This window comes from Colletes gigas, unplaced genomic scaffold (genome assembly GCF_013123115.1).
Source record: "Colletes gigas isolate AHSC1104 unplaced genomic scaffold, ASM1312311v1 Colletes_gigas_Sc00036, whole genome shotgun sequence".
In the NCBI taxonomy this organism is placed as follows: Eukaryota; Metazoa; Arthropoda; class Insecta; order Hymenoptera; family Colletidae; genus Colletes; species Colletes gigas.
Genome location: NW_025106665.1, coordinates 904,859 through 917,639, shown reverse-complemented (window position 1 = coordinate 917,639; position 12,781 = coordinate 904,859). Strand labels below are relative to the sequence as shown.

The following is a 12,781-nucleotide window of genomic DNA, read 5'->3' as shown; positions in this document are numbered from 1 at the left end:
GCTTTTTGCCCATACATGTTTTTCTTTGTTCGGATACCTTTCATTCGAGCCTTCTTGTATCTTGCTACACTCCCGGACAAAATATTTTTCATCGAAGGCGCGTAAGATTTCGGGAGTGTGTCTATTCGCCAAGAATAATTGTAATTCACCTCCGCAAGTGAAAATAATTTTTCCAGAATGATTTGAAACTTTTCGATTTAGCCAAAAAATTTAGGCACCTGCTCGAATTTTTTTCTCGAAAATGGGTAGGATTTCGGAGGTATGTCTAATGACCAAAAATGATTATAATTGACCTCCGGGCCAAAAATATTTTTTCCAAAATGATTTGAAACTTTTCGATTTCGCCGAAAAATTGCACACCTTCTCGAATTTTTTTCTCGAAAATGGGGAGGAATTCGAGGGTATGTCTAACGACCAAAAATGACTGTAATTGACCTCCGGAGACAAAAATATTTTTTCCAGAATGTTTTGAAGTTCTTTACTTTTGTCGAAAAATTTCACACCTTCTCGAATTTTTTTCTCGAAAGTGGGGAGGAATTCGAGGGTATGTCTAACGACCAAAAATGATTATAATTGACCTCCAGAGCCAAAAATATTTTTTCCAAAATGATTTGAAATTCTTTTTTTTAGCGGAAAAATTTAGACACCTGCTCGTATTTTTTTCTCGAAAATGCGTAGGATTTCGGAGGTATGTCTAACGACCAAAAATGACTGTAATTGACCTCCGGAGACAAAAATATTTTTTCCAGAGTGTTTTGAAATTCTTTACTTTTGTCGAAAAATTTCACACCTCGAATTTTTTTCTCGAAAGTGGGGAGGAATTCGGAGGTATGTCTAACGACCAAAAATGATTATAATTGACCTCCGAAACCAAAAATATTTTTTCTAGAATGATTTGAAATTCTTTTTTTTCACCGAAAAATTCAGGCACCTGCTCCAATTTTTTTTCTCTAAAATGCGTAGGATTTCGGAGGTATGTCTGTCGACCAAAAATGACTGTAATTTACCCGCTGTATTGACCAAAAATTGACTGTAATTGACCCAAAGAAACCTCATTAATGTAACGCCACTCTGTGTTATTTTGTCTGGGAATGTATCTTCTTTCTTTTTGATGGCTGTTATTCTCTATATCGAAGAAGTTATTTGGTAAATAAGTGTATTATTTTTTCTGTATTTCGCAATGGATCGTGATCGTGGAAGTTTGGAACACGCTGTACCGATGGCACAGTTATTTAGAACGTTTCCGCTTTCTGGCAGACGGTTTCCCTCTTAGGTTGTTCTCACTTCTTTGTTTCCTCCACAAATATTCCCTCCGATTCCCCGACATTTGACTCGAAAGGAGACCGAAAAGCGGTTCGTTCACTGAAACAGTGCTTTCTGGAGCGTGAAATCGCGTGTTAATACAGCCACCGATATCATCTTTAGTCTTTTATCTAGGTTTTCGTTGAAACAGATAATTGCGCGCACGGCTCTTGGTTCATCATACTTTAAGGCGGATAATGCAGTCGCTGAGCAAGTGAAATGTACCTGCGCGAAACAATTTCTCCGTTTTGTAAAATTGTAACGCGATACGGTAAAATATTTCGTATCGATTCTATCAAATATTGCAGACGTCGTTCCAATTGTTCTCAGGTATATCTTCCAACGAGTTGAGATTACATTAAAATCGTTAAATCGATCGAATTTGGTATAAATTGCCAGCAAATAATATTTTTTAATCCCGTGGCTTTAAATGTCAAATCTGGATGAAAGAAGTTTTAATTTAATTTTCGAAAGAAAACTTAACAAAAGCTAGATTTATCGGTTCTTTCAACTTTGTTAAAGGCAGTACAGACAACAACTATCTAATCAGTGGTATATGTTACAGGACCAACTATAGCAGCGAGGGCGGTTATTCAGGGTACAGCGGAATTACCGTGCGACATACGACCCCCGCGACAAAACGACTCCGCCATTTTGGTCGTCTGGTACAAAAGCGACATCACGCCTATCTACAGGTTAGCGACTTTCTTATTCTCAATAGTGCACTAAACAGACTGCAGATCTTTATGCAAATTCATATTTTTATTAATAGAATTAATGAAATCAGAGCTTCGTAGAGGGTTGTCATAACCCCTAAATAAAGTAATTCGTATCTTGCTTTAAGCATTCCTTATAGTTTTACACATTAAGTTCACAAATGCATAAACATCCGCAGTATAGTAATAAGAAAATATTAATTCCTTAACTATAGAACTAATTAAATTCGTTACTTAACACATTACCGACCGATAGCCTATTAATCGACTTTTTTGCCGGCCAACACTTACCGACCGATAGCGTATTAATCAACTTTTTTACCGACCAACGACCGACCGATAGCCGATTAATCAACCGCTACCGGTCGGTAAAGTGTTAATAGAGCCCACGAGTTATTATCGCCTTTTCTTAGACGGTTTTATTTACGTATAAGAGTTGGACATTTAAGATCGCTAAAAAAATGATGTGTAGACCGGAATAAACCCTTAAAATATTTACCTAGCGGTATCCCCTATCGCAATAATTATTGTTAAACTTGATTGTGGCAATCCTGATTGCTCCAAAGATTCTTGCTGACAATCAATTCGCGTTTAATTAACTGACTGAAGTTGTCCGTGGGTATCGCGACCTTCCTCCCATTGTGTTCTTACAATTAGGGCGCTTTCCCTGGGGAAACGGGCTGGTCCAATGTTCGCTGATGGACAGAACTTTGGCAACGACGTAGAATTTCCTTCATATACCCAAACCCCGCGACTCCGGAGGAATCAGTTCCCGAGTACCTTGAAAACTAATTTCTGTTTCGCTCTTTGTCGGAAACTCGTGTTATGACATTTATTTTTTATCGACGGAGAAGCGAAAACTCTAGGAAACAGACGTAAAATTTCCCCCATTAAATTAGTCTCTATCGAACATGTCGAAACAGTGGACGAAATTTCGATATGAACTTGAGTCACTGTTCACTCTGTTCCACTTCCCTTTTAGAACTTTGAATAATTCAACTTTATTCGAATGTTTGCGCCTGCGGATTCGAGACTTTAATTATTTCCACAAGCGCTCAATTCCCATAAGCGTCTTACCATTAAATCTTCTTCTTACATCAGTTCTCTCGATTCCAGCAAACGGTTCTGCGTTCGCGATGTTAATGTTAAAATTCCCCCAGACTAGTGGCTTAACTGTCGATTCCGGAGCCAACTGATTTTTCCTTCCTTTTAGCTTTCTTTAGCTTAAAACTTTCAAAATAACACGTCTCTATTTAGCATTTTACTTTATTGTTAGCAATCTTTGCGTCGTTAAGCTGGCACTTTTAAAACACATTTAGTTTTCGTACAGTACGACTTTAACGTACCAAGTACACAGCGAATGCAAATGAATCGTTACCCTGGGCGGGGAAATGTTGATAGAGGGAGACTTTTCCAATACAACTCGCTTCTATGACTCAAAGTTTGGACTCTGTTAGAGAAACTGGGCAATGTTACCAACCACATAATTGAGGATCGTGCCAAGCGAGAGAAACCTTCCTTTCAAGCGGAACGATTGTTCTATAGTCGCGTACGTACAGGACCAGTCGCGTAACTTGTTACAAGTCAATATCTCAAGAATCAGTGGAGATACCTCAGAACTTGCATATGGTGGATTAGCATTAAAGGTGTACAACATTCGTAACGGATAACTTTTTCGAAACCGATTCTGTTTGGGATGTAACGTTACTTTGAGTTTTTTTAGATGAAGAATCTCACAGAATCTTTATTAGAATATAAGTCTAAATCGAAGATGCTCCGTTTCAGTTATGATATGAGGGGCAAACATTCCGAAAAGGCTTCCCACTGGAACGACAAAGACCATCTGAACGACCGGGCGTTCTTCAGGACAATCACGGAACCGGCGACTTTAAATATAAATCACATCGAAGAGAAGGACGAAGGTGAATACAGGTGTCGAGTAGATTTTGCTAAGAGCCCCACCAGAAATTCAAGAATTCACCTCACGGTAATAGGTTTGTATCAAATGCAATAAGATTATTAGTTAAATGGAATAAAAACACCCGCACACTGCTCGACAGTGTTCCGTGTATCTCCAGCTGATCCAGATATTATACAACTTCGCTCTAAATGAGACCACAGTACAATTGTTATTCAAAATGCTAACCGTTAAATTGAACTAATCGTTTAACTACGAGATTCGACGGGTTGACATCAGATTTCAGTATGTCCCACAACCCCAAGAATCTCTGCCCTGGAATGCTTGGCATTCCGGCTCTTCCGAGTCCAACAGAGAAGTTCGAAGCTGTGTACTATATTTTTCCAAGTTGACTATGTAGTTAGCCCGTGGAAGGGTAATTTATAAAATTCACAGAATGTTTTCCTTCTGCGTTGCAGTGCCCCCGCATAAACCAAACATTATCGACGAACATGGAAAAACCGTGCCAACAGTGGCAGGTCCATACGTGGATGGCGGAGTCATGAAATTGCAGTGTCTTGTCTCCGGAGGTGAGTTGCAAAAGTTACAATTATATAATATATCTCTTCCATGTGATAGTTTCGCCAGGTTTGAGAAAATTTTAATAAATAATCCCACTTCTGGACCACCAAACAGCGACCATAACCTTTTTTTGATTAAGTTTTAGTTTTGGAAAATGTTTTGGCTTTTCGTCTTGGTCTAACCACTGAGCAGAACGCCGTCGACTATCGTGTAAGATCCACTTTTCATCACACGTTATGATTCGGTCAAGAAATGGGTCATTTGTGTTTTTTAAAAGTAAATCTTCTTTTTTATCGAGTTTTTTGCATTTACCAACTCGAAATAAATGACGAATAATCGTCGACATTTAGTACCTCTGCAAACTCTCGAGACGTTTTGCGTGGATCTGCTTGCAGCAGTACGAAATTTTTGGAACCAATGTTGAGCTGTACGCTCAGTCACGGTTCCTTGGCCAAATGCTTTATTAATATTGCGAGCAGTTTCTGCGGCTTTATATCGCTCGAATTTGTAACTATTCCATTTTTACTTTTCTAACCAAATATGACTAAATGCCAGCAACCAAAAACAAGCGACGAACATATATTGATAGAGTCTACTTCACGCTTTAAAATAGTGTACCATATGCACGTAGTTCCAAAAGCCTCTGGTTGCGAAAACCGCAATTATTTTTGCACCAATCTAATATATTTATCTTCATGGACGTTGTTAGTTTGTAAACTTCGTTCAGACTGTGAGCTTAAAAGGGTCAAGACCTGGTTGGAAAAAAAATTTCTGTTATTTAACGTGTCCTGCATCGAGAACTGCGTCTGTCGTAAAGCGAATCCGAATTGTCAATTCCACGACTCGTCGTACAACAGCCGGCGCGCTCGATCGACCCGAAAGGCCGCACCCTAACCGCGGGAATATTTTTCGCACGACCGCTTTCAGGGTTTTTATTCCGGGTATCAACCGCGATCATACAATGTTTCGTTCCGACCGATAAATTTTGTCTGTGTAAATAATCGGTAATGGTCTGCAAACACTCGTCGCACTGGTTCGCCCAGTCTCTATCAAGAGAGGACACATACAACGGTGCTCTCGACGCGTTTGAATTTTTACCAACACCTGCGCCACGGATCGTGTTTACTCTCTCATACAGGGTGAACTATGATTCTCACTCCTTCTTCTTTATTTTTTTTTTTTAATGCTCGTGTGTTTCTTGAAATTCTAATTGATTTGAGCTTGCCCTCAGGTCGCCCCGAACCAAAAGTGAGATGGTGGCGCGGGGAAATGCTTCTGGACTCCAAAGACGAACCAGGGGAGTTCCCTGCTCTTCGTAGGAACACGTTGATCGTCAACCAGCTCTCGAGAGCTGATCTTCACGCGGTCTTCACGTGTCAAGCGTCCAACAACAATATCAGCCAACCAGCATCTGCCTCTGTAGCTATCGAAATGCACTGTAAGTTCCCGTGGCTTTTGTTGAAAGACTAAAACAATAGTCAGAGAGGCTGCGCTGCGAGTGAAGAGCACTCGTGTCGATATTTTTGGGGCTAAAAAACGTAAATGGGCATTATCTTGCATTTGTGGTCGTAACTTAAAGCGTAGTTTCATAACAACATGGACATAATCGTTGCTTCGCTCTTCACTGTTGACGAAATTTAATGTTTTTAATGCACTTGAACGTCACGAAAGTCCACAATTGCCTCTTCGTACACTTCCGCGACGATTCACAAATGATGTAGTTTTTTCACGATCAAAACCAGTATACTTATTGTTCCTACATTTCAGTGAAACCACTAACCGTGACGATAATGAATAGCGAGCATGCACTGCTCAGCGCTGATCGGAAGTACGACATAAACTGCGTGACCGCTGGTTCAAGACCACCGGCCAAATTGTTCTGGTACATAGACGGAAGAAAATTGACTAACTACACGGAGAAGGTATTTCTTTTACTTACCGTTTCGTAACGATCTTCACAACACAACACACACACTCATTTTCACAGTATTTGTAACAGAGACACTTAAAATTATGTATTAAAACATTACTATTTTGGGGTAATCCCCACGACGTTACCTTCAAAGCACTTCTAAAGATTTCAATATCAGGAAACGCCCGAATCACAGATAGAAATTTTGACTAATCTAGTCGTGTCTAGCGAGTCACGATGCTTATTAAAAACAAACCATTTTCGATGCTACGAGCGCCAGCTCTTGGATCTTCTAAGGACTTATTGAGGGATTCACCGAAAGTAATTCCTACATTAGTTTCGCTATTTCACTATTCCTGGAACATGTCAGTCTTCTTTCTTCGTTTTCAACACGATTCTTCCGGGGTCTGTGACCCTTGTGTCTGGTTTTACCACTCACTCGTTCGCACCCTGTCCCGATCGAATCGTTTCAGGGTCCCAGGGGCCCCGCGTGGAGGTGAGATGAGTGGATTTAGCCGGAGCAGGCCCGCCAACTTCACCGAAATTCTCCGCACTAGATTACCACCGAAGCAGTAACCCAGATATAGAAGAACATCAGCTTCATCAGGGTTATTGATCTGGTTTTTCATCAGAAAATCCCACTCCAGCCTTTTGCCCCCTCTTGAAACGATAATAACACTCGAAACATATAACTATCCCATGGTTTACAAAATTACAGTAGAATCGCATTATATCACCTTCTAGTAGACTTCACCTCCTACCAAATACACACATACTCATACTTAAGGACCGTATAATATTAAGCAAGACTAAGTAATGGTTACATGTGCTGTTTAATATCAAAGGTATCCGAGGACGGTAACATGACGAGCTCCACGTTAATCCTGACACCAACTCTACATGATCATAACAAAGTAGTGACTTGTCGGGCAGAAAATACCAAAGTTCAAGGAGGCACGATGGAAAACACGTGGAAGTTAAATGTCTTTTGTAAGTAAAACTTGAATTTTGATGTTTGAAAAAAAAAGAAAAATATTTTCTACAAGTCGTATCACGTTGGAAATTCTACTATAACTATTATACAGGTCTTATTAACATGTATTCCAATAATATTTAACTTCTTGACACGATTGAATTAACAAAACTAGGACTTTTGGTATTTTCAAACACGGTATCCGAGAACGATTTAATGGTTCGTTTGAGTTTACAAATTTTATTTTACTACCAATTATTATTCTATTTCTAAAAAATAAGATATAATAAATCCTGTAATTATAGCTTAGGTGATTAATAGGATTATGATAGTTGTAGATTTGTTTTCTTCTAGTTATTCCAATTTTGCACCTGGAATTGGGATCCAATATGAATCCAGACGATATAGAAGAAGGCGATGACGTGTACTTCGAGTGTAAAGTACAAGCTAATCCTAATCCTTATAAAGTGGTATGGAAACACAACGTAAGTTGAAGCACTCAAGTATAATTTCTTTAGAATTGTTAAATCTAACATTGTGGTTGCTCACTTTACATACACATCCAATTATTAAACTATTTCATTACAGGGAAACGTAATTCAGAATAATGCAAAGAATGGTGTGATAGTGCAACAATATGGTCTGGCTTTGAGAGAGGTCAATCGTTCTCAGGCTGGAAATTATACTTGTATTGCTAGCAACGTCGAAGGAGACGGTTATAGCAATAACGTAGAACTTAAAATTATGTGTAAGTCAATCTGTGGACATCTTATCGTAACTTGATACTGCACGAGATATTGTTTTGCAATTGATACATTAAACTAAACATCCTCAACCTTTAGAAATCTTGTTGCAGCTAACATTCACTTTCATTGTTCACAGATAAACCTATTTGTGTACCAGATCAGAAGCGTATCTACGGGGTGACGCGTCTGGAAGATGCTCGGGTAATTTGCAGAGTCGAGGCATATCCACCACCGGATAGCTTCCGTTGGACCTTCAATAATACCGAAGAAATGGTGGATGTGCCCCAATCAAGTTACAGGAACTCGACTCGCCACACTGAGAGCGTTCTCATATACCGACCAGTCACGGAAATGGATTATGGCACAGTATTCTGCTGGGCTAGTAATACTGCTGGTCAGCAGAAGAATGCCTGCGTATTTCATATTATTCCTGCGGGTACGTATAACTTTTGGAACTGTTACTTCCAGATGCCTAGGAGAAAAGTACCCCAAACGTATCGCCCATATTCGAATGAGATTTTGCGCAGCCTTTACTATGCTGAAATTGGTATCTATCATGTCCCAAATGATGCCAGCCATACCCAAAGTTTGGTTAATAATCTGAAAAAAAAGAAACTGCATTTTGCCTAGAAATCATGAGCCAGGCTCTTCGGTAGAGCCACAGAGAGGACGAACTTTGGAACTTGAATACAAGATATAATTACAATTTTATGAGTATGGGTAAAAGAAGTATTTAATTCCATATGTCATTACTCTAGGATAATAAACTCTATGACAGTACGAAATCTCATTTAAATATCAGCAATATACTTGGGGTATTTCAAAACATATTATTTCAACGTCTTGTAATATACTTGGTAACAAAAACATAAACACCTATTCTCAAATATAAATAAGTCACTAAAAGCTAACATTAATTACTCATGGACAAAGAAGGAAGCGCGAAGAAATATTTTTGGTTGGACCCTCATTGTTCAGAGACAATATCTTTAGTAAAATGAGTTTGCAACTGTATATTATTTATATTTGCGGATAAAAAAAATTTTTGTCATTTGAGGGAAATCCGATTATTTAACAATCAACACATTTGACCAACATCTAACTAACACGTAATCAACGTATGTGCAACAGGTTGTATGAATTGCTGTAAAGTAACTGTACTATATCATGGCTCTGCTCAACTATGTTCAAAGTTTAAAATAGGTTATCTTTTAAGTAGTATTGTTGCACTTTGAGAATTCTGACATACATAACCTATTATTAATAAATAACTGTTATTTCGTTAACAGTTAGCATTCTCTGATCAGTAATGTTAAATATTAAATATTATGGCGATATTGTTGAAACAGTGTGTTCATTTCATAGCGAATAGAAACGTTTCGATGAATGTTTTATAATGTAATCAGTACCTTGGTAATTCTATTCTTGCTCCAAGTTTATTGCTCAGCAGTTGTTCTTGCCGCACTATATTCATCTCTTCACGTAAAATAATATACAGGATTTACTTAAACTTTATATAAAATAATGATGCAACGAGTATTAACCACATGCGTTACGTCGTCTTCTTTCTTAGTCACTTTTACTAACAGGAAACGCTAGGTGTCGCCTTGGTGCCTGGTCAGTAAAGATGGCGGCCGTAGACTGACCGTCTTTACCGACTAAGAGCAACAGGTTGGTACATAAGCCAAAAGCGAGCCCCCCCATAACATTCAATCACAAATCAGCGTTCAAACCACCATAACACCCTAGTGTATGATCTTATTGCCACGATTACTACGAAACTACTGTTTGTCGAACAGCTTAAAACACTTATCGTGTTTGTAAATAACGACTATGCAGCATTTACAAAATACATTAAAAAAATATTTTATTGTAACAATAACGCAAGCAAATCATAATCCCCTCAAAAGGCAAAAATCCGCGGGTATATACACTGATCGTAATTTTTTCTAATACCAATGTACAATTGTTAAATACTGAACGACTACTTTATTGTAACATTACCGTTTATAGGGAAACCCGAATCTCCATACAATTGTACATTGTCTAACCAAACTACCAAGTCGCTCTCGGTCGAATGTTTCCCTGGTTTTGATGGCGGTCAATCTCAACATTTTCTTCTCGAAGTCTTTGACCAGCACACAGGAAAACTCCAAGCGAACATCACATCCAAAGAGAACGCGATCTTTACTGTTCAAGATTTAGAACCGGGCAAAGTTCTAAATATGATCTTGTACGCGGTAAACGGGAAAGGAAGGAGCGATCCCACGCTTTTAGAAGGATTTACTCTAAAAGTTGCGGAAAAGCAAACTGGTAAATGATGCTGAGAATATTACTTGTATGTTCTAAACAGTATTTTGCTAGGAATATGCTGTGGGACTACTTCAACACATTTTACATATACATTCTACCGACCTATAGAATTTTGCAATATGTCCCGCTTGATTTGAACACCTAATTGCAAATAAAACTAGAAGGATCCCGATTATTTCCCCCCCTCGATGCATCAATATTAATATATTTATTCCCACGATTGCCAAATTCTAATATAAATGCACAAAAGCAGTACGTATTTTGTTTACAGGTACCCCGGTACCATTCGAGATCACCCCATTATTAGGGGGTTTGATCGGAGTGGTTACCGCATTGCTTTTGATTACCATCGCTATTCTGGCAGCTATGAAAATCAGAAGTGAAAGAAGAACTCAAAGACCGAGCGATTTACCGTTAAAAAAAAGTACCGCGCCTAGTTCGGAGGATCTTTACGATACCGACGACAGGAATCCGGATGTTGTGCCAGTAAATAAAGGTACGATATTTATTTACTTTAGTATGTGAATGTTCGTACTCTCAACTATATCTCTGAAACGGTTGGAGATAGTAAAAAAAGTATCTTGTACCGTTTCTCTCTTACTCTCAGTCTCTCTGACTGTCCCATGTACTATCGTGAGAACAAGCTATGCTCAATATTATAGCTAGTTATACATAAATACCGAACTCAAAATATCTGCATATGTTGATGCAATAATACGTCACAGTAGTTAAACAGAGAAATTGAATAAAACAAATAAACTAAAAGGTTCAGATTACCAATTGACGGGATCAATGTCCGGCACCCCATTGGCTGCACAAAACACTCCAGATGGGCTTCCCCCATCTTCAATCTCGGTTCAACAAGTAAATCATCTGCAAGGATTGCAGCCATATTCTCACGACTACAATAATTATCCGACTTTACCGGTAAGTGTATTCCCTTTTTATCGTTTAAGTGGTCCGCTGTATGTATACAGGCGATAATATTCGGTATTTTCCTTTCTTTTTTTAGTTATCGGGCGAGATAACCTATGCCGAGTTATGTTTGACGCGACCAACGACATTATCGACGTTAGCGACCGATACGAAATTGACAAGCATAAGTGGCGTTGGTGGTTTAAGCACTATTCAAGGTTACGGGAGCGGAGTAATCGTAGGCGGAAAGCCATACACGAAAGAAGCGACGATCTATGCTTGCATAGACCACAACGCTAGGCCGTCGAAAGTTGACGCCTCTAACGGGTCGTCGTGTGTACCGACACCTTTGTCTACAAAGAGTGCATTCCAGGACTTCAATGTTTCGACGATGAGTGGTAAACACCATCCTTCAATAGAAATCGTTACTGTTCGCACGCCGTTAATATCGACTCAAGAGAGTTGTGTATAGGGATGCGATTCCGACGCGCTTAATGTCAACGAGTATTATGTCTGATGTGACAATTCTGTGATGATACGCGCGTCTAGCTGCTAAATGAAATTTATTAACCGTTTGTCCTACTATAAGACGTATAAGCTCTTTGGTGTGCGATAAAGGTGTAAAGTAGTAAAAATGAGGTCGATGTCAGACGGACTGATCAATTTTAAATTATCGAATATTAAGTCGGTAGTGACGGTATACAACGGAACAATGAGTGTTCTTACTATACCAATAATAAACGCGTGAAGATAATGTTAGTTTTTAAATTCTCCAAGGATATTGATCAACTTAACCTGAATTTGATCAATAAGACTGATTTGAACATCTTAATATAACTCATCACATGTAAAGCTATAATATTATTTAGTTAACGGTATGGATAAGCATGTATGCAAGAAATTTTATCGGTAATCTTCAAAAACGAATGTACACACGGTGTCAGTGATTTACGCTCATTGTAGCTAAAAACATAAGAGTCCTCCATTTGCCTACTTCCCTTTCCAATTATTCCTCTCCCCTCCACCTCACCACACAAGTGTACAGACTGGTTCAGACGCGTCCAGTAACTTAAACGAGTGACACGTAATTCAGTGACAACTAACACTGCGGGGACCGCAAACTCCCACTTAAAGCTTCCCATACCAAGTCGACAAGAAATGTCCCCACTTACACCTACCTCGCGGTAGGGTGGCGCATGCGCGTTTTGTTCCCGTTGTATCTGCCTCGTTTGTACCCCTACGCAGGAGTGGGATAGAGTACGACTGGGTGGTGGGTGTAGATTTTGAAAAAGGGAACAAGTTTATGGTCCCTGACAGAAGGAGATTTCCTCGATCGGTAGATATCACTGGCGCCTGGCGTATATGCCCTAATTATGTTAATTGAATCTTTCTTGGTGACCTAAGGACCGATCGGACCTTGTTGAC

The 12,781-nt window shown here is 39.1% G+C and overlaps 1 protein-coding gene across 1 annotated transcript in view; it reads left to right on the top strand.

Moving 5' to 3' along the window:
- Positions 1-11,828, top strand: part of LOC122402419 (synaptogenesis protein syg-2-like) — a 261,877-nt gene extending 250,049 nt beyond the window's left edge. The window contains exons 3-15 of the mRNA XM_043405185.1: positions 1,853-1,997; positions 3,804-4,012; positions 4,395-4,505; positions 5,729-5,935; positions 6,265-6,419; positions 7,255-7,399; positions 7,737-7,867; positions 7,971-8,130; positions 8,265-8,564; positions 10,142-10,441; positions 10,713-10,944; positions 11,197-11,368; positions 11,454-11,828. Of these exons, the coding sequence (XP_043261120.1) occupies positions 1,853-1,997; positions 3,804-4,012; positions 4,395-4,505; positions 5,729-5,935; positions 6,265-6,419; positions 7,255-7,399; positions 7,737-7,867; positions 7,971-8,130; positions 8,265-8,564; positions 10,142-10,441; positions 10,713-10,944; positions 11,197-11,368; positions 11,454-11,828 (2,642 nt within the window). The remainder of the gene's footprint in view (positions 1-1,852; positions 1,998-3,803; positions 4,013-4,394; positions 4,506-5,728; positions 5,936-6,264; positions 6,420-7,254; positions 7,400-7,736; positions 7,868-7,970; positions 8,131-8,264; positions 8,565-10,141; positions 10,442-10,712; positions 10,945-11,196; positions 11,369-11,453) is intronic.
- Positions 11,829-12,781: the final 953 nt, after the last annotated feature.